The sequence below is a fragment of the Alosa alosa genome, chromosome 13 (assembly GCF_017589495.1).
Source record: "Alosa alosa isolate M-15738 ecotype Scorff River chromosome 13, AALO_Geno_1.1, whole genome shotgun sequence".
NCBI classification, from domain to species: Eukaryota; Metazoa; Chordata; class Actinopteri; order Clupeiformes; family Clupeidae; genus Alosa; species Alosa alosa.
In genome coordinates, this window is record NC_063201.1 from 2,770,936 (window position 1) to 2,793,435 (window position 22,500).

Below are 22,500 nucleotides of genomic sequence, written 5' to 3' on the forward strand. Positions count from 1 at the left end.
TCCCTAAGTATTGAGTGGGGTAAATGGAAGGATCAGTAACAGTACAGTATGTGAGCCATGTAGACTTGTCACTTTATCAGTGACTCTTCCCAAAGTATTTGGATCTTGTTTTTTTTTTTTTTTTTTTTTTTGCTTACCTTTCAGATCCAAATAAAAGCATTTAAATGTGTTCAATCCCAGCGGTGTGATTTACCATATTAAGCAACACATTCTAGAACAGGGTAGAGCTCAGTGGGACCTCGCAGGCACTGTGCTAACAGCTGATTGGTGATTATCAGTTAATCATACACCAAAATCCTATTGAGCGCCCATGCTGCTAGCCTGGCTAGCCGGTTACTCCTTAGCCTCCCATTATCCGTGCATGCTAAGTGCTAAATGAGAACTCCTCTTACCAATCAGTGCAGTCTATCAAGGGAACATTTATACTGCCCTATCTATGACTTAGCAATACAGGCTAGCATAAAATAGGTCATGTCGCTTAAGTTGGTCTGTTTTAAGAGTGTGTGTGTGGAACAAGCAACCTGTAATTTAGAAGAAAGCCGAGTAGAAAAGACGAAGGGAGGGGAGAGTGCTCATGGTGTGTTTAACCTTTGACCAAATGTAATTTAACGTTCCCCACGCCTGAATATTTGATGCTCTCCGTCGTTTCTTTGCGCCATGCACCTCCGAGGCATCAGGCACTCCGCTGCCCGATAATGTCTCGTAATTCCGCCGACCACACAGGCTCTCCAGGGCGGCCGTAACGCTATTATGTAGACTACTGAGGAAGCCCTCGGCTGCCGCGCTGATGGAAAACGCATTACTCGGCCCGAGGACGGGCAGATCAGAGAGGAGCGGAGAGGGAAGGAAAAGGCATTAGAGGAAGGAAGGATGGCAGGGAAAGAGTCAACAGATTTTTTTAGCTCCCCCATGAGCTGGGGGAGCCCTCCGGGGAGCGAGGGAGGAGGTGAGAGATGGAGGGAGCCCTCCGGGGAGCGAGGGAGGAGGTGAGAGATGGAGGGGAAAGAAAAGATGTCAGCAGGTATTCTTGTCACTGTCAGAGGCTGGTTATGCTAGCCAGAGCAGGCTGGAAGCTTCTGAGGAATAGCACATGGCATAGCCTAAACATACCCCCCACACACACACACACACACACACACACACCAGTGTGCGTCAAAGTATCCATGCAGAAGGGGTGTGTGGTTAAAGGGTCTTTTAACGGGAACTGAAGAACTATGTGCGGAATGCAGTGTTGCGTACCATGAAGCACCCTGGGTTGAGCGTGTTTGTGCCTCTGACGGGGTGTGTGTTTGGGCTGTAAGTGGAGAGATTTTGTTCTAAGTCTGCCATTGTGTGTCTGGTGTCTGGGTGTCAAGTTCTACATGGGGTTTTTTTACACATCAACAAAAGCATACTAATGTCACTGTAATGTAGATCTATTCATGTCACAATGTTACAGTTACTGCAAATGTGTATTTAAGCTTAGACCACACACACACACACACACCCTTCCACTTCAGTGTATATTGGTAGGTTTCACTGTACAATGTGAAATGTGTGCCTCCTCAAGCACTTGGCGTGATCATTTCTCAGATGAAAATATATTAAAGCTGGCAAGAGAATGAAATTCTATTATTCTAATATACATTCAGAAATGTGATGGGGAAATAGCATCTTATGAAATGTTTAGTCATCAGGTGTGCAAACATCAGCGTGCACAAACAGGTCGACACACTCATAGACATGCATTCGTACACACACACACACACACACACACACACACACTCACACAAACACACACACACATAAATCAAATACCCATTTCCTTACCAAGAGTTGTATTATAGCCGGCACGCAGGGACCTTTTAAAATATTAAAGTGAAATCTGTGTAATATTTCTTTATTCAAATGGAGTGTATTTTTGTGGAAACGCGCGTGCTGTTCACAGTAATAGGCATGGTGGAAGCAGCATGCATCAGATAGCTCATTTAAAACTACTTATCTGCCAGACAGCCAGTGCCTTTCACTTCTTTTCCGTCTCTGTAGGAGAAAACCTCAGTTCCGCCCCCCTTATCCACAAGGAAACAACATTTATACTCTGAAGGACTTCTCTGATGTTAGGGGAAATATGGCTACTGTGATGGCAGAAAATATGGTTATATATGAAATGTATGTGTAACAACAAACTGAATGCCGACCAAAAGCTTAATTGGTGAATTTAGCATATGGAGTCAAGAATGGAATTTTGCATGTCTGTACAGTATACATAAAAGTGACTGTTTGAATTTAGACAGACAGACAGACACACACACACACACACACAGATACACAGAGATAAAAAATGTAGGTTCTATGTGATTCTGAACTCTGTAGCAAGGGGCTACTTAGCTAAACGACAAATGCTATCTGACGTTATTCAAATCAAAGCTCATGTGGACGGGCCCTTGTTGCACATTAACCGTCTGGCTGTAATCCCTGCCATAATCTCATAATCTCGCCCCCTGCCAGTTTCATCTGAGGAGTCAGGCCAGGCACAACAAGGCTGTCCCCTTGTTCCCGCCACCCCCCGACCTGCAGCCTAGTTTTCCACATTAGCGGGAGCAACATGAATGTTTTTGCATTTTCAGTGCATCCTTCACCTCGATGGGCATGAAATGAAAAACAGGTGGGGTTTTAACACCCACTTCCTTAAAACGATAGTGTTTGTGTATATTTAACCCCTCTTAATTGTCTCATATTCTCTTCCTCTGTGCATGTAACATCATACTTTAAATAGTAGGAGATTATCTTTTTTTGTTTTTTAAAGCATGTGTCCATATGCAGTGACCTCACCACCCTCCCCCCCGCCTCCAAAAATAAATATAAATATATACTGTATATAAATATATTTTACAAAAAATGTCTGCATATTGTTTTGCCACTGTTTGTTGAATGTGAAGGAAACATGAAGGACAATTGTAAGCAGTCAGAAATGGACGAAGTGATTGAGATGACCGTAGGGAGGCAGCTTTGATGCCACTGCCCGTATTGGTAAAAACAACATTATGCGTATGACGGGAGGCCATGGCATGCTCTGCTGCTCCAGGTTTTGTAATGTATAGGGGGTGCGAGGGGGGTGGGAATGGGTCTTTGAGGCCATGGCATGCTCAGAAGCGCTGGGCTGTGTGGCGCTCGCTTTGCCTGGCTACAGCCCGACAAAAGCCCTCTCCGCCGAAGGGAATACGCTCTCATGCCCTTTCAGTCCGGCATAAGCAGGCAGAATTTGAATCTGAAGCATTCCAACTGCGAAAGATGGAGAGGCAGGGACCAAGGGAGGATGAGAGAAGAACGAAGGAGGACTGGGAGAGACAGACAAGGAGAGAGAGAGGGGGAGGGAGGGAGGGAGAGAGAGGCAGAGAGGGGAGAGAGAAAGGGCAGTTTTGTCCCACGAGATTACAATGCAGTGACCGTGAAAATGCTTAAATAAACACTGTGAGAGAGGAAGAATGAGGGGAGGGAGGGAAGGCACTTGAATAAGGAAGAAGGGGAGAAGGAAGGTGTGGAGAAATGAAGGGAATGAAAAGAGAAAGAGAGAGAGAGAGAGAATGAAATGAAATATTGGTTTGGAAGTTAGTCCAAGCACAGATCCCATAGTCTGCAGTTAGGAGACTGTACAAAACTTTATTAAAAAAAAGAAGAAGAAATACAGACAGAACAGAAGTGGTAGAAAAAAAAAGAACTAAAGAAAGAAAAACTGAGGAAAGCATAGACACCGAGAGGTCAGACCTTTTCCTCCCTGTTTGAATAATTCAGGCCAAGCCGAGCTGCGACGCTGCTTACAGAGCCTGTTCAGCTTGACATGTGTTGGCGAGGGACAGCGACCCATGAGCCCTGTGCTGCCACTGCCTGCGCCGCTAACAACCTCCGCTAGCAAGCCCCTGTCTGCGCCGCTAACAACCTCCGCTAGCAAGCCCCTGTCTGATGAGACGCTTGGGCTCCAACCTGCTAACCGTCACCACCGCCTCTCTGGCCCAGCCATCTGCAAGGCAGAAAGTGGGGATTTTGGGGGAACGAGAGATGTAATGTACCAAAAAAATAATGAAGAGGAGGAAGAAGAAGAAAAAATTGATGAAGGTGCTCAGGGCACGAGGAGCTTTGAGCCTGTCAAAACGATGACCCGCTTTTGGAAGGGGGTAGATGGGGCGCGGTGGGCAGGGGGGAATGATGGATCTGTGGGGCCAGCTGAGATTTATTGTTAATGCTGATTTGCTTCGCAGGCGCCCTTTTCTGGATGGCGCCGTGTTGAGAGCTGCTGTTGCTGCACTGAAACAACCCCCACCCTCCCATTCTCCCCCTCTCCGCATGCCCCCCCACCACTCCTCATCCTGCCTCCCTTAACCCAATTTGCCAACACAGCTGGGCTATGGAGGAGGAAGCTAGGCACTTAGCAATACATGACTGTTTCAGTTGGGGGGCCGAGGGGCGGAGTCTGCTCTCGCCTGTGCTTCTAGAGCCAGTTTGGAGCCTTCCCGCACTATTCTGCAGGGCTGTGATTTTGGGGTCTTGAGGCGCGTCCTTGGGTAGCCATTGGGAGACAAATTGTTCTGAGCCACCTTGGTATTCAAGTCTCCAAACCCCAATCCCTTGAAAGACCCCCAAGCCCTCAGTCTGCAGTGCTGTGCTTCTCTGTGACCTGCTTCAGCCCGTCTTTGGAAGCCACTTCCTCAGGCCTTTCCCACAAGGAGAAGATAACAGGCTCCGTTTCTGCAGAGAGGAGAGAATCCTATTTACGGTTCTGGAGGGGAAAAAGTGACTGTTTTTTTATACATGGAGAACCCTCATTAGTTTGTGGTCTGGAAGTTAGAACGGATAGGAGGATGGAGAGAGCAGTGCACAGAGAAAAGGGAGGGAGAGAGAGAGAGGGAGGGAGAAGGAGGGAGGGAGGGAGGGAGGGAGAGGGAGAGAGAGAGAGAGAGAGAGGGTGGGGGCAGGGGCAGGGCAGAGACTGGCATGAATCCCAGCTCTGGATTGGCTCCTGCCCAGGCCACGGCACCTCTGACCTCATTTAGCCCGGGCCACACCCTCCACAAACACACACGCTGCTCACGCAACGCCAGGAGGGGATTTCAGGCCCCGTCCCGCCTGCCTCCCAGTCCGGACAGAAAGCATACACTTCCACTCCAGTGGGTCTGGGCTCTGGAGCTGCCCCCACCCTGGACGCAGCGGGTGGACGAGCCTCCCTCTGGATCCCCAAACGATAAGAATAGAGGCTTCAGCAGCGGAGGGAAGGGGGGATTGGTCACAGGGGAACATGGACGCGACCGGGCATTTCTAATCGGCTCTAATAAGGAGTGAAACTGGACGATGGTGATCAGCATCCGTGCAGCTCACACACACACACACACACACACACACACACACACATATATATACACACACACATATACACACACATATATTTCTGCAGGATGCTAGCACGCAGCTTAAGTCCAGCTCCTGGTCTTTGTAGATGGCCAGGTCCTGCTGACTGCGTCTGAAAGGAGGACCAGGCTAACAGGCAGAAAATGGAGGCTGCGCCCAGCGTGGGATTCAGCCTCTGGGGTCCAGGTCAGCGTGGCCACCCAGCAGCAAATGCATTTAAAGACCCTTCCGGTGCCTCGCTAAAGTGGAAAAGCGCTTGCTCTCTCTCTCTCCCTAGAGGCAATTTTCTTTTGTGACAAATTTGACAAACCTACCCCTGCAGGTCCACTGAAGTGCGGCCAGGCTACTGGCTCGAAGGGGCCCTAGTCTCTCGCTCTCACTCACTCACTCACTCACACACACACACACACACACCGTTACAGAGGCCAACTACCTGCAAACACACAGTGGCCGAGAGAACAAACACTTACGCATACACAAGCACTAAATCACAAACACACACACACTTTCACAGATGTTTTTATAAAGCCCACCTAGAGCTGCTTGATCCTGCTGTCAGTTGGTCTCAACCCTCTAGACACTAGAGATGCGCGGTTCGCGGTTACAGCCGCGGACTCCGCAGTTAAACCGCGGATCGGGCGGATGACGTGAAGAAATATAATATTTTAATTAAATTCGGGCAGGTGGCGGTTAAACCAATCAAATGGAGAAAAATATAGCCTATACATTGTTAAATTGTGTTACCTACATCTGAAAAAAACGAGCACACTTTGAAATAGTCAAATTTTCATCAGGCAGTTTGGCCTAGTTGCTTCTATGCTTTGTTTATCTATCAGAGACGGTGTTGCGGAATTGGTGTAGCTATTCCGAAGTTTCACTGAGCAACCCCTCACGCACGCGCACACACACACACACACACACACACACACACACACACTAAAGGTAACAAAATTTAAATTAAGTAGCCTATCGTATGTTTTCCTCTCCAGTGTGCAATAAGATAGGCTACAGTGCAAGTTGACCGACATGGGCGTACTGGCCATCTGGCATACCCGGCATTTTCCCGGTGGGCCGACGCACCTTTTGGGCCGATAGAATAGGCTATATATAATTTAATAATTTTGGCCAAGGATCGGACCAAAGGAAGGACAACTAGTGGCCCATTGGTTACATTTCCATATTGACACTCGACTAATCCTATAACGGCTCACGTCAGGCGTGAGCGCATCAAAAGTTAATTGAAGTTGCCTACACGAAATTGCGGCGGGTGCGTAGTGACAATAGTGCAAAAGTAACACCAATGTAGAAGCTTCAAAAATACAATATTGCAAGTAGGCTAGCATATGTCAGCAACACGTCGAGTTTGAACGAGGATGTAAGCAAGCATAGGCTACAGAGCAAGGGACAGTGAGCAGGTGGTGGAGCCTAGTTAAGGCTACATGATAAGAACTCAGTGGTGGAGCAGGTAGGCTATGTGTGACATGCCATGCTGACAATGATGATGATTATGATGACTTATTAATTGCGATAAGGTAGCCTAATGATAATGTAAGGCCGTGCTGTGATTATAATAACAAATAGCGCAACTTAAATGTTAATCAGTTTCCGTCAGACGCCCAAAATTCAACATCGATGGCATGAGTGGTGGTTGGTCTCTCAAAGTAGAGCGTCGAAAGGGTTCTATCTTGGAAGGTTAAATTATCATGGTAAAGATGGGCTAAAAGACTGTAGACTGACGGAAATGTAGGCTACAAAACATCAAGTCATATTCATGCACAAGCCAACTAATATACAGTAACCTATATGACAGGCTACTGGAAGACATTAAAGATAATTAGTTAATGTAGCTAGAATGTTCCAAAATGTACCAGCAATGTAGTATAGCCTCAGTGGCGCAAAAAGTGGGTATGCGCTATATGCAGCGCATAGGGGCGCAGCACCATGGGGGCGCCAAAACAATGGTAAAAAAATAATAATAATATATTTGGTATTTTCTATATGTAGCTACTGCTGTCCGTTTCTAAATCATTTCAACATTTTCTCAATTTTCTTTTTAACATTTTAGAGGACGAACCTAGAGTAGGCGCCTATACCCTTTCAAGAGTTCCATTATCAGCATCATAGTTGGCCCCACAAGGCTTCCGTTTTAACATTCCACATGTTATCTTAATGCAGAGGAAGTAGATTGGGAACCAAATAGAACGTTCAAGCATTGTTTTTTTTTACATGCATACCCCTCAAAAAATGGGTAGCTGCGCCCCTGTATAGCCTAGAGGAATAAATTATTTCCAGTAACAGCCCTGTTTATTTTGTGTTGTTTCAGTTGTCCTACAGTGATAACTGGTATAAATTACATTAATGTCTAAGACAATCTGGGTAATTTAACTCTTTACACATAGGCTTCAGTAATGTTTGGTGCTGCTGTCAATTGTAGCCTATTGAATAATTTGAAATGATACTTTGAATTCAAGCAGAAACTCTTCTTTGATAATTGCTTGTTAGCCTACTTAAATATGGAGATCATGTGCTCCATGGCTACCTCTGATCAGTCAGAGTGATGGCCAATGAGGCCTACATCACTTTCAGTGCTCCATGACAGTTGAACATATATGCATAGTTAAGGAGGGTAATGCAAATATTTTGTATTTAATTAGGTGTGCCCGACCGATTTGAGGGCCGCTTGGGCCAAATATGCCAGGGCCGATTTTTGGTCCCAGTCTGCCCCTGTTGACCGATGATTCATCTCCCATGTCGCGTCTCGTTGCAGAGCCTTGGTAGGCCACTAAGCAAATCTGCAACCTATGAGCCCAGCTGCCAGTACTGGAGGAGGCCTAAACATCTCCTAGAAGAGACTGACTGGGTTATTTTGTTTCGATATTATATATATATATATATATATATATATAAAACACATGGTCATTGTAGCCTACCATTCAGGGAATAGGCATGTAAAAGGATATGGAGTGATATGACTCAGAACTGACATCGGGCAATGGCAGTGCGAGATGTTCAGAACGTAAGAGCTAAAACTTCTACAAGCTCAGTAACATCCACAGCGGAAAAAAGAAGGTAAGAAAAATAGTCGGAAAACTTAGATGTGTAAGGCAAGCAAGCACGTTTGGCAGTTGTTACTAAAAATGTGAACATGCACGTTGCACTGCTGTGTGGTGGACTTTCGGAATGAATAGAGTCGGCGTTTATTTAATATCGAAAAAGACGCGCTCTCTTCCCATGCAGTCAAAATGAATGGGAGTCTTCTTCAGAACAGGCTTGTCATAGTGTCACCCTGACATGACGGTGTGTAAAGTAGCCTATAGCCTAATGTGAATGACTTGTTATTTTATTAAGGATTTCTTAATTTAGGCATTAATTAGTAGGCTAAATAGCAGCATGTTGAAATGATGTGCCAAATTGCGTTTTTTATTACAATGATGAAATTGTAGGCTACAGGCCGATGTGCGTTTTATTTGGAGACTTTTGCGAGACAAAGACTGAGTTTGCTGCTGATATTCTGGGGATAGGCTACAACATAGCCAATGTAGGACTTTAGCCTTTTAATATATTTGCTGCATTGGATCAGTCTTTCTAGGCAAGAGCTTTCTAGCCTCACGTCAGCAGCACCACATCACCCACATTAAAACAACCAGCGGATGGCGGGCGGGTGCGGTTTTGAAAATTGGTCAAAAACGTGCGGATGGATGGCGGATGGATGATAAGTTTTGCTATGCGGTTACGGTTGAAACTAGATGTACCGCAGAGCGGTACAAAATATGACCGCCGCCCAGTCCAGCACATGTTTTCCACAAAAATAAGTCACGCTGAAAGGCATATATGATTCTAACTGTCTCATTGAATTGCATTATGCACACTCAATTCTCACTGGTATGTGCTAGACAACAAGTACCAAAACATGATTAGTTCATAGATTTCACATGTAATATACATTTTATACAACCCCACCCCCATCTTGCCTGTTCATAATTCTGAGAAATTCTTGAATATTGTGCATGTGTGCGTGTATATGTTCATGTTTATGTGTGTGTGCGTGCATGTGTGTGTTTGCCTGTTTATGTGCATGTGCATGCATGCGTATATATTTCTACTGTGTGAGTATGTGTCATACGTAGGATTACTGTGAATGTATGTGTGTGCGTGTGTATCTGTTTATGCACATGTGTGCATATGGAATAGGTTTACATGACCCCTGGAGGCAACCATACGCAAAAAATTGGTCATCCTAGGCCCTACGGTTCTCAAGATATTCACAGGAAACTGTGTCTGCCCTACCCTCCTTTCGGGGGGTCCAGTCCAGCGGGGGGCTACAGATCAAAACTTAAAAAAGTGATGGTTCCATGCTATCCATGTGGGGTTACATGCCCACCAAGTTTCGTGGTACCCGGTCTTTCAGTGTCCTGGGAATCTTTGTTGGTGTAACGGTCACTAAATGTTCACATGAATTATTTTATTGTAAGGCCCCCCATGAACGAAAGTCCACGAAACTTGGCATGCATTCGGAGGGTGTCATAATAATCCTACACTTTCAATTTTGTGCAGTTTTGACCATGTCAGCCAGAGATATTGTGATGAAAACACCTAATGTTTTGCTTTTTAATTTTTAACTAGGTGGCGCTATACATGAAATAAGTGGTAATGGGATAGGTTGACATGCCCCCTTAAGACCAACATACAAAAAAAGGTGGACCTCCTAGGCCCTACGGTTCTCGAGATATTCACAGAAAACTGTCTCCGGCCACCTACAGGCCAGTTGGTGTATAGTAACATAAATTAATTTATGCCCCCATGAACGGAATTCCACGAAACTTGGCGTGCATTCAGAGGGTGTCATAATGATCCTACACTTCCAATTTCGTGAAGTTTTGACTATGTTAGGTCACAGATACCTGCGATTACAACACCTCATTTTTACTTTTTGTGTTTAACTAGGTGGCTTATACATGAAATGAGTGGTTATGGAATGGGTTGACATGGCCCTTTGAGATCAACATACAAAAAAATGGTCCTCCTAAACCTTACGGTTCTCTAAATATTCACAGAAAACTGTGTCTGCCCTACCCTCCTTTCGGGGGGTCCAGTCCAGCGGGGGGACTACAGATCAAAACGAAAACAGGAGGTTCCATGCTATCCATGTGGGGGTACATGCCCACCAAGTTTCGTGTACCCCGGTCTTAGTGTCCCGGGAATCCTTGATGGAAATTTGGACATGCGAAAAAGAAAAAAAAAATCTGACTAAACGCTTTGCTGCGCGGCGGTCATAATAATAGCCCATCCGCGCATCTCTACTAGACACACAAATTAACACAACACACACACACACACACACACACACACACACACACACACACAAAACTCTTATCCAAGCTGACCAGCACTCAGCAAACTAGGTGCTCCCTTGAGAGAGTTCCTCAGGAAGTGAGCAGAGTGCGGGGGCTGAGGGAGGTGAGAAGAGGAAGCCAGCAGTGGACGACGGGGCCCGGTGAGGGCTCGGGGGCCGGACCTGCTTGTGGTGATGGAAAGTGCATACGTACACTTTGTACTGGAGGCCGGATGTGTGCATGGTGCATTGTAAATATGTATGATAGCTGCAGTAATGTACATGCATGCTGACAGACATGTTTAAACACACACACACCATACGGAGGGAGGTTGGTTTCTTATGCATATGCTCTCACACACACACAGAGCATGATGTGTAGCCACGTACCAAAGTGGTGCTGACCACATCCTTGTCATCCTGACCAGCTGGCCAATGGGAGTGAGTGTTTGTGTGTGTGTGAAAGAGAGTGTGAGTGCATTTATGTATAGAAACCTGGGACAGCAAGTACCACCGAGCTACAGCAAGCGAAAGGAGTCAGAAAGCTGCCAGTGGACTTCCCTTCCCATCAGCTTGAGCGGAAGCGGTGGAAGTCGGCCGCCTGGACGGCCATGGTGCTGAAGACCACACCCACCCCTCTTACACACACACACACACACACACTAGCATCAGCCCTCCGCCTGCCTCTCTCTTCCTGCCGTGTGACTGCGGGAGAGGGAAACGGTGGTGGGGGGGTGGTCAGTGTGACTACGGGAGAGACGCAGGGAGCAGCAGATGGTCCGAGCGGGGGGCTAAGTAGGTGTTTGTGTGCTGGGGGCCTAAGACGCAGGGTCAGACACAACATGGCCGTCTGGCCAGGCAAACACCCATGGAGCAGCTAGCCTCGGCGCTAATGACTACACATACAGTAGGGGGGGTGGGATGGAGGGATAGGGAGAGGAGGAAGATAGATGGGCATACTTGGAGGAAGAGAGAGAGAGAGAGGGAGTGGAGTGAGGGGTGATTAGATTGAGGTGAAGGACAAGAGGGATGCTGGAGAGGATTTGATTTGGTCAAGAAGGACACAAGCTTTGTGTGTGTGTGTGTGTGTGTGTGAGAGAGAGACACTTGGCGGAAGGACATTGTGTTGTTTATGATTTTGTGTTTTCAGGCGATGCTTCATAATATCAAAACTATAAAGAGCAAGCAATAGAGAGGGTGTTTGACAGGGGCATTGTGGAGGGGGATGATATGCTGTCTATGTAGACAAGCTTACACTCAAGGCATTAAAAGATATTAGATTTTAAGCTTCTAATTCATGCAAATGATGAAATCCATTGACAGTCTGTTAATGTGATTATTTGTTTATTATACCAGTGCTCACTGTTCATGTGTCTACCGCAGGAGATGTTACTGGTAATACCGAACCCTTAACTGCCCCCACTGTGAGTTCCTGCCATTCATGTCAGCTTCGTTGGCTTTGTAGAGCCCTCCTCTTCTGACACAGATTGGCTTTGAGCTATGCTATTTGATCATGTGTTGGGGAGGCCTGTCATTTTTTTCCAAGGTTGGGGGGGATGGTTGGTTGGGTGGTGTGTGTGCGTTTGTGTGTTTTTGAAGAATGGAATTTGCATGTCAAATGCACTGCATTCCTGGCTGTTGATGACTGGGGCTTTGTTTTGTGTGGTGTAGCATGTTTGTGTGGTGATTCAGAACTCCGATATTGTAATTCATAGGTAGTATTTTTAACTGGGGCACCACATGCATATTTGAGGCTTTCAACTTTAAGTGTGTTTGTGTGGGTGCGTGCTCCGTTTGACTATATTAAAAGTAATATATGTCTCTATGTCAGGGCTCTACAGTGCGCCCATTTCACTCGCACATGCGAGTAAAAATGATGGCGTGCAAGTGCAAAAAAATATTTAGGCGCACTGGTGCGAATGACTTCTAACCATGTTACAAAATACACCGCAACATCGAGAAACATTACTGGTGCAAACCATAGAATCACATATAATCGCGAATGCAGCATAAAAACTACACCTCCCATCAACGTTAGCAGTTTCGCGTTGTGACTCGCTAGTAGTCGCTTCTATCAAATTCAAGAGCGCGCAGAAAAAGCGGAAAGTTAGACTAGCCAGCCAAGATGCAAAGATTGAAGAAATTAGTTCTTCTATCCACCGAATTCATCGGATATAGGAGGAACAGGATGAGATTCTGAGAATGCAGTGAGAGAAAGAAAGGTAACCTAACATGCCTTTTACGCCCAGTTGACGTATTGGCTGCAATATGCAAAATATAGCTGTAGCGAACAGGCACAAAAGTAGCCTCCCCTAATACTCCCATTTTATTCAAAGGTAGAACGCAACTGACAACTCCAGGCTTCCACGCATTCTTGTTTGTTTACACTGAATACAAGTTGAAGTGCAAAACTAAAGTAGGCCTAACGTTTGCCTAACTGCCCCCATCAATTGCAGATATTTATAAATAAAAAATAAAATATATAAAATATATATATATATATATCCTTGATTAGACTATGTTGGGTTTTGTGGGAGAGCAAATGGACTGTTTTAGTAATAGTATTCGGTATGCAGTCAGATAGGTCACCATGGGCATATTTGGATTAGCTACAGATGGATTCACAAATAAATAAATTAGCCTACATTTGGCAGGATACTTGATATACAGGCTGAATGCAAATATGGCAATGTATTATATTATTTTACATTAACAAAATGTAGGAAAAAAGAACAGACTGAAAATAAAGTAGGTTTAAAATCCTGTTTCCTGTAGCCTAAATGTTGTCAGTCATTCTTAATCTTCGCAATTGGTGCACTGGCATGTTTAACTGTTCGCTGCAGTGTAATGTTAGATTATGTGTAAGTTAAGTAACAGAACTGACTGCGCCCAAATTTTTTAACTTGGGCGCACAAGTGCTCCTGGAAAAAAATGTTAGTGTAGAGCCCTGCTCTATGTTATGTTAGTGGTTTGTGCATCTAGGTCATCTGTATATTTTCTCCAATTTGCCAAGTGTATGGATTATGTGTCTTTGGACTGTGGTGTTCCATGCTTTTGAATGCAGTCATGCAATATTACTACACAACCCCCCCCCCCTCTCTCTCTCTCCTCTCCTCTCTGTGTACGTGCAGTATGCTCTGTGTAGCGTGCAGTGGCACAGGATCGCCGTGAGACTTCAAGAGCTCATCGCTCTGCATGGCTGTCCAACCCATGAGACTAATGTGACCTGATCAGAGAGGGAGAGCTTGGGGTAGATGGAGGAGGAGGAGGAGGAGGAGGAGGAGGAGGGCTGGTGGTGAAGGTTAATGGTGAATGAGAAGATGACTTTGATCCAGGTCGTATGCACGTCACATCCAATAAGATGAGAGGGGGGAGGGGGGGTGGCACGCAGAGAGGAGGGAAAAGGGGAAGAAAAGTCTGATCTTGGCATCGATCAGCACTATCCATCTATCTCTTTTCTTTTCTTTTCTTTTCTTTCTTCACCTTCCTCTCTCTTTCCTCTGCGTTTCTCCTTCTGTGTGCTGTGTGAGGACAGCAGTAGCTCTGCGATGGAGGGATGCCCTGTGGAGAGGAGGAGCGTTGAACCGATAGAGCTGCTTTGGGAGAAGAATGTTCCCTCTTTTGTTGTCTTCTCACTTTCTCTATCTCTCTCCCTCTTTTTGTTTCTCTTTCACGCTCTCTAACCCCCTCTTTGAGTTTCCTGTTGCTACCCCATGTCCCTCTCTCTGCACTCCTCTCTTTTCTTCTCCTCTTTCCCTCATTTTCTCCTCATGTTGGCTGCCACCAGAGGTGCGGTTTGGCTCTGGTGCACAAGCCCAGACCACCTTCAGAAGCCAGAGCTGTGAACACCACACACACGACCCCGCGGCACCCTTCCCCTTCATGTGCTCTCTCTATCTATCTATCTATCTATCTATCTATCTATCTATCTATCTATTTTCTATCTATCTTTCTTTCATTTCATGTCTTTCTTTCTTTCATGTATCTATCTATCTATCTATCTATCTATCCCTCTCTTTCCCTTTCTTTCTCTCTTTCTTTCAGTTCATGTTCTCTTTCTCTCTCTCTCTTTCCAACTTTCTTGCTCTTTTTGCATCTCTACCCTGCTCTCTGATGTGCTTATACTACCCAGCATTCCTAGTTTATTCTCTCGTTCATTATTTACCGTTAGCCACCTGGTTTTCGGCCAGGTACAGTATTCAGGCGCCCTTTTTGCAGTGCTAGGAGATGAGTGGCCAAGATTTAGGAAGTAGAGAAATAGCGTTTGTTTTGATCAACTCTCATTTTAGTCAGAATGAGAGAATAGTGCTCTAAATACCTTTTACAAGACAGTGCTGCCTCTACTTTTCCTCTCAATAACATTTCTAGTGTGGGAATATTCTTTGATGCAAAAGATACTCCTACTGTACTGCTGTTAATTTGGACACTTGAAAGTTGTTCTTTTTTTGTTCTCTTCGCCATATTTGGGACAGTTTGCGGTGAATTAGGTGTCAGTTCATATGGTAGCCTGAAGAAGTGAATTTTAATGGAAAAATGTTGATAATAACACCTTTAAGTCTTAATGAGAACGTTTTTGATAAACCTAAAAGAATCAGGGGTGTGATTCTTCCGTTTTTAAACGGAATTCCTTTTTTTTTCGACTTGAAAACGAGACCCACACAATTCGTATAGATCCGATGAGTTTTTGTTTGTTTTGTTTTTGGGGGGGGTCTGTCGGTCAGAAGTAGACTATATTTCTGTAGAACACAGGCCATTGTTATAACAGGCCGCTGACAATGACGACGGGTTTTGTGCTTCACATCTTTCCGAATATCACGCCGCAAGTAGTGTATTCCGTTTAGGATTTCATTGAAAGTGAAAGTAGACGGGACGGGTTGATCAGCTGCGTTCTGAAGAATGCTTGATTCGAGTTCAGTGTGTGTGGTGAACTAGTTTCTCAGCAAAAGCCATGAAACGGTAAAGGTCAACAAATTGATTTAAAAAGACATCATAGAAGTTTTTTTCTCGTTTTGGCTTTGCATCGGGTTCGCTGTCAAGATTTTCCGATAATGAATCTCGTGATGCTGATATTGAATTTTAATTTCTGTGCGTGTAAGCTGTGCTTGAAGTTAGCTGTGACAGACTAGCCTAACCTTACAGGTTTTCATAGTTTTAACCTCAAAGCCTGTCTACCTTAGGCCTACTACATTGTTTAGTTAACACCTTGTCATTTCGCGTTTATCCAGCCGTTCACCTCCGTGAACCTTGCGCCCCTTGTCTAAAACATATTTCAGGATGCCATCTCACCTTGAGAAAACGTAACGTTATGGTGACGGAGATCAAAGCTTTTGGCATACTTAGTAAACGTCTTGCACATGATATTGAGCTGCATATTTAGTGGAAATAGCCTACTGTAGCATTGTGCTGATAGATAAAAAGTCGCCTATTTAAAAGGCACATTTTAACCCTAGCTCTCCATTTAGTGTGTGCGCTTGTAAAACTAGTGTTGTAGCCGGTTAGCCTACACAATCCTGGCGCAGTAGCTTAAAACAGAGCCTAACATTTATTTTAGGAGGAGAAGTGTAGGGCCTACAGTGTTACTTTGGGAGGAGAGGGAGCAATGTAATTTGATTCTCTTTGGAACTGAGATATTAACCTTCAAGTTGCAACCTCTTCAATCAGCATCAATATCAGTAGGCCTATCACATAATTCACTATTTTGTACGTAGACCCAGAGGACTGTTAGGGGGCAGGCTATAATTTATCATCAAGTAGGCCTATAGTATATCATTTACTCAATGTTGGTTTAAGTTATAAACAAAACATGTTATAAATGGAAAAAATCCATGGTTCTGCGTCACTGTTTATGATGATCATGATGGCCTATATATTTCAGCCATATTTGGTTTAGTCTTGTGTAGGCCTAGGCTACTTTGCTCTATGATAAATTTGTTTTCTTTAGGCCTTCTAGGCTGTATAGTAATATGCTGTAATGTTTGAAATATATGTATATCAATGTATCAATACTTCCCGTAAAAGTCATCAGATGTCATCATTTAAAGGGTTATTTTTCAAAACTTTTTTCCGGGGGGGACATGCCCCCGGACCCCCCTATTATTTTTACTTTAAGGCCCTTTTCTAGTGCCACCCTCGCATAGGATTTGCCCCATGAATTTTATGAAGTGTAGGTGATGTAAATATATACGGTAGCCAACACTATAGTACACTAAAGTACTCGAACCATTGGGGGGGGGGGGGGGTTACCTTTGCCAATCACACCCCTGAAGAATGTAAATCCACAATTTTCACTTCTTTCAGTTGAATTCACTTTTTGTTTGTTGCTATCTATCCTCTACTCTCCCTCTCTCTCTCTCCCTCTCTCTCTCTCTCTCTCTCTCCCTCTCCTCCCCTCTCTCCCTCTCTCTCTCTCCCTCTCTTCTCTCCCTTTCCCCCCTCTCCCTCTCTTCCTACTTTTCTTTTTCTGTGTGTCTCACCCAACGCTCTTTGGTTGTGGTTTTGTGCTCGATAAAGAAAGAGCCCACCCCCCTGCCATTTCTTCCTCCTGCTTCCCCATCCCTCTGCTGTAGGTTTGCATATTTTTCCTTTGTCATAACCAAACACGGCATTGTTGACCAATTATCGGCTCCATTTAGCAATTAGCTCTTTGCGTAGGCCTACAGTTGGAGGGTGTTTTTGTGTGCGAGTGCTAAGGGGCTTTGGTATTCACGGCACAGTGGCGAGGCCTGAGCGGGGCTTGTTGTTCAGGCTTTAATTATTCTCTTTTATTAAGGGATCAAAGGCCCCACTGCCATAGATGGACTTCCACTATCATGTACTCACATTATATTTACAGCCAGCAGCTAATGCTGCCGCATCTGCACTAGTGATAGCTGCAGTGCTTCCCTATTAGCTCGCTACAGGTAGCCGTGTTGGATGTATAGCGTCAAAGTGCTGTGTGTGTGTGTGTGTGCGCGCGCTCACACAAAGGGTAGGTCCTGTGGGTGAACAATTTGCATTGATTACCTTCCTTCTTGCGTTTTTTCCTCCTTTGATTTTGAGCGAAATGTCGATCTGTGAACAAATGAACACTTCCATTATGGTCGATCTGTGAAAGTGAGGCCATTTGCCTAATGCACAGCTCACTCCTCCTCTCTGCTAGGGCAATGCATGTCCACTATGGTAATGTACAAGCAATTTACATTAGATTTCAGTCCAAGTCATAAACATATACTCCTCATAAAGATAATAGGTGCCACTGAACTAGTGGTTTGCTAGTAATATTGTTCTGTGATTCTTTGTGTTTGTTTGTGTGTGAGAGAGAAAGAGAATCACAGAAGCAAATAGTATCAGTTTCATTTGTCCAAACTGCCTTGACGTGGCCCAATTTAGAAGGCAATCATCTAAAATGATGAAGGATAGACCTCCCCTCGTTTTGTGGCATTTGTCATCATCTTTGTCCACCATCTTCTTCCTCTCAATCTTATTTCTCCCCCATGCTGTTCCCGCTCCTCTAGATTCCTCCAGTGCGTGGTTAAAGGGGGGGGGGGGATGGCGAGGGACAGAGGGGAAAGGTAGAGATCGGAAAAGCAAAGCAAAGAAAAGAGGAGTGAGAAAAGGAACTATTGACACTCCACATACAGAGAGCCTGCTTCCGTAGGCAGCTAGAGGGAAGTGTGTGTGTGTGTGTGTGTGTACGTGTACCTGGGTGAAAAATATGCACCATGCGAGGGTGAGCCAGGAGTAGGGGGTTAGTGGGAAGAGGCAGGAGTCCATGTGGAAACGTTTGGCTGACACTGTACACAGTAGAGAGCCTCACAGTTTTCACATACTCAAAGGGATATACCCTTAGATATGTTAACTTTATACATGCCACAGCAATGTAACAAAAGGGAATCAAAGTAGTTTCCTCCAATATGCACAAAATAATTAGCATAAATGCTAATTTACATGGTTTGATAAGCACAAGACCGCATTTCACAATGCTAAATTCAGCTGTTATATGGGACATTTCACAATGCTAAATTCAGCTGTTATATGGGACATTTCACAATGCTAAATTCTGCTGTTATATGGGGCTGTCTATTATTCACTTGACACTTTAGAACTGTAGCATTGCTTTTCATCAGCTCGGTGGATTTCAAAGCAGGCAGAATCCATCTCTATCAAATGTGCTGATAATAAATGTATAATTTTGAAGTGTTTCCACATAGGCCAAATTGTGTGCTTCAATATGAAAAATCGAAACGTATTAGAAACACACCAATGTGTATTGATGGAAAGTGCTCTATTGTAATCCATGGTGCTGAGATTATATTTGTTGGTGAGTGAAACCTAGCCACAGTGCAGTGGGTGTGGATTAACTTAATGAACACTGAACTAGTCTTTTAGCATTCCATTTCTGCAAGCTAAAACTAGAAGCGTAAGGTATCGGTTGGCATTACTAGGACTGTGTACCTGCCCAGCTTGCTGCCCTGCCCTCCTCGGAGATGGAAAGCCAAGTAGTTAAAGGTCTGCAGCAGGCTATTGAGCTGTTTCTTGGTCTGAGAAGCCCCATAGGAAATGAGAGTGTGAGTTGCTGACTAAGTCCACTTCTCTCTCGGAGTCCATGCTGTTACATGAGGGCCATGAGTTGTTTTCCAGACAAAGTGGAGACCTGATGTCATGCAAGTGTTGCATGTATGTGGAACACCAATCTGCATGAGCTATTGGAATGCTTACACGGCTATTAGACACTAAAGTGCCCCTACGGACAAGATTATCAGCTGTTCAACACACCTGTGTTTAGAGCCATTGACGTTTCATTATTGCTGGTGTAATCCATGCTGGCAGAGACGCTTCCATGGGGAAATTGTTTTCTGAAATGCTATCATTTTAGTTAACAGCATAACGGCCACACATGTATGTACACACTGTTTTCTAGAAAGCTCATAGTTAATAGCTCAACATCCAGCATTCTAATGCTATCAGCCTGACCGTTTAATCATATTTTAAAGCGACACGTTCCAATAGCAGAATCAGAATCAGATTTATTATTTGGCCATGGCGGAGTGAGATGGTGCACACAAGGAATTTATTCCTGGCCGATGGCATCACTGTCACTTAACCGACAAAATATAGACGATGTATAGACAATCATGTGTATATTATTCCCAGCAGTGTGCAAGTCGTATACAGCTCTAGATAAGACAAACAATGGACATAAAGTGCAATGTTCTAGTGCAAACAACAGTAATGTGCGTCATGCATGCATCATCACCATCTTTCATTCTTACATAAGATAAGTTAAAACCATGTGAACATTAAAAACACTATCGTTTTAAATTCTACTGTTTCTCAAAATGAACCGCTGCGAGTGAAGATGTATGTTAACGTGTTTTTCTCATAATTGACCTGTGCATTGTAGCGGGTGGCACAGGGGTGCGGTTTTGGCAATTGATTAGCTCGTCAGGCTCCGGTTTGAGCGAGTTCCAATCGACACGATGCCATGGCACTGAGTGAGTGGCGATTGTCTGTCACGGGTATTGATCGGCCAGGGGGTTAGTGCGACACAAGAGGAGCAGTGATGACTTGGACTTCCACTTGGTGCTCTCTGACCATGTCTCTCTTTATTGTGCTCTGATTGTCAAGAGGCAATTTATGTAAAAGGTCCACACACACAAGCACACACACACACACACACACACACACACACACACACACACACACACAAGCACGCACGTGCACACACCCACACCCACACACACACAAGCACGCACACACACACACCCACACACACACACACACACACACAATTTTAGTTACACACATTTTCACATACTCACATACACACACTTCCGTGAACAATTACACACTCTCACACACAAATACAACATTAATCAATACAGCCCAATGAAGACACTTTCATTAGAATACCAGGACTGAATACAAATATTTCATCTTGATTGTTTGTGTCAACGGCAGAATCTTGCCACAGAGCTTTAAAAACAAAAAAAACGATACAATAGTTAATACATACTCGGTAAGGCTTATATAGTAATTACAGAAAGCTCACTAATCATTTTTTCAGGCTATTATCGGCTATTTTCTCTCTTTCTGTTTTATTTGTTTGTTTGTTTGTTTGTTTGTGTCATTTTCCACACTTAACTCAGGATGACTGCCCCCTCCATCGTTCTCTCTTCCTCCGTTCCCCCTTCTCTCTTCTTCTCTTTTCCTCTCCAGTGACTCTTCACTCGCTCCCTCGCTCGCTTGCTCGCTCTGTCGCTCTTTTACAAAGACTCCTGGTGACCGACCTGAACCAGCCGTCCTGCTTTCACCTCCTTTCTTTTCTTCCTCTCTCCTCTCTCTCTCTCTCTCACTCACTCACTCACTCATACACACACACACACACACACACACACACACACACACACACACACACACACACACACACACACACACACACACACATACATACATGTGCACATACATATCATACACACACACACACATGCATGCATACATGTGCACATACATATTATATACACACACACACACACACACACACACACACACGCAAACAAAACACACACACACACACGCATGCATTCAAACAAAACAAACACACACACACACACACACACACACACCACCCACATGCACACACACAATATTGCTGAAAGACTAATTAAATTCCATCTTGTCTTCTCCTGTCCTCCAGCAGGCTCTCTCCAGGGTCACTAATTAAACCAGCACCCCCCCCCCTTCGTCCACTCTCTTCCACCTTTCTCCACTCATCCACTCTTTCATATCTCTCCCTCTCTCTCTCTCTCTCTCTCTCTCTCTCTCTCTCTCTCTCTCTCTCTCTCTCTCTCTCTCTCCATCTCTCTCTCTCTCCCTCTCTCTCTCTCTCTCTCTCTCTCTCTCTCTCGCTCGCTCTCTCTCTCTCTCTCCTCTCTCTCTCTCTCTCTCCCTCTGTCTGTATAGGCTGAGCCCTCTTGGCCAGGAGTGTGAACCAGCTTACCCAGGTCCATTCTATGCTAATGCTGAGCTGATTAGGTAGCTTTGACTTTGTTTGTGTGTATATGTGGGTGTCTGCGTTTTGTGTAGCATTAGCATATAGCTGCTATCTCCTTGTCCCAGTGTGTGTTGATCCAGGCTCTGAAGTTTTGGGGAAGGTTTCCCAAGGTTTGCAAACATCCACACAGCTAGGGTAAAATTTGCAGGGTGGTGGTAAAAGAGAAATCTTACCCACCTACCAAGTTCTTGTTTGCTTTTGATAAGCCAAATGCTTGTTATGTCACTCTCCCGCTCTCAACTTGAAAAGCGCTGAGTTTCACCCACTTTCCTGCAAACACACCCCCTCACCCAGCTCCCAATGTACTCACCACCACAATCTTCAGATAGTTTTGACAGCTCTCATCTCACACACACACACACACACACACACACACACACACACACACACACCTGCCTGAATGGCTATCAGTCTCAGCTCTTCTGGATGGAACAGAGACTTTCTCTCCAGACACTGATTCCTTCAAAACAGCTGCCGTTTATGTCCTGCAACACTCCAGACATCTTTAATGGTGTTTTAACTGAGTGGCAAAGAACGCACTCATTCCACCTCATCATTCCTTCTGTCTGTCTGTGTAGTCTTTTCAAAGCATAATTCTTCTGAAAAACGTTGGTTTTCAATCGTGATTCGGATTGGATGATTTTTGATGCTCTAACTAAAAATGTTTTTGTGAATTCATCTGCTGTGCAAAAATTCAAAAGTGTGCTGCTGTCCATAGTCAGAACAGTCATGCTCTCTGTCTGCCTCAGGCTGGTAA

General features: G+C 44.7%; 1 protein-coding gene across 2 annotated transcripts in view; it reads left to right on the forward strand.

The window, feature by feature from the left end:
* The window catches only part of si:dkey-246i14.3 (ephrin A4), a 43,805-nt gene that overhangs the window by 7,085 nt on the left and 14,220 nt on the right, over positions 1–22,500 (forward strand). For both annotated transcript variants that reach the window (XM_048261633.1, XM_048261632.1), the window contains exon 2: positions 22,493–22,500. This exon is cut by the window's right edge and continues 291 nt beyond it. In XM_048261633.1, coding sequence (XP_048117590.1) covers positions 22,493–22,500 — 8 coding nt within the window. The remainder of the gene's footprint in view (positions 1–22,492) is intronic.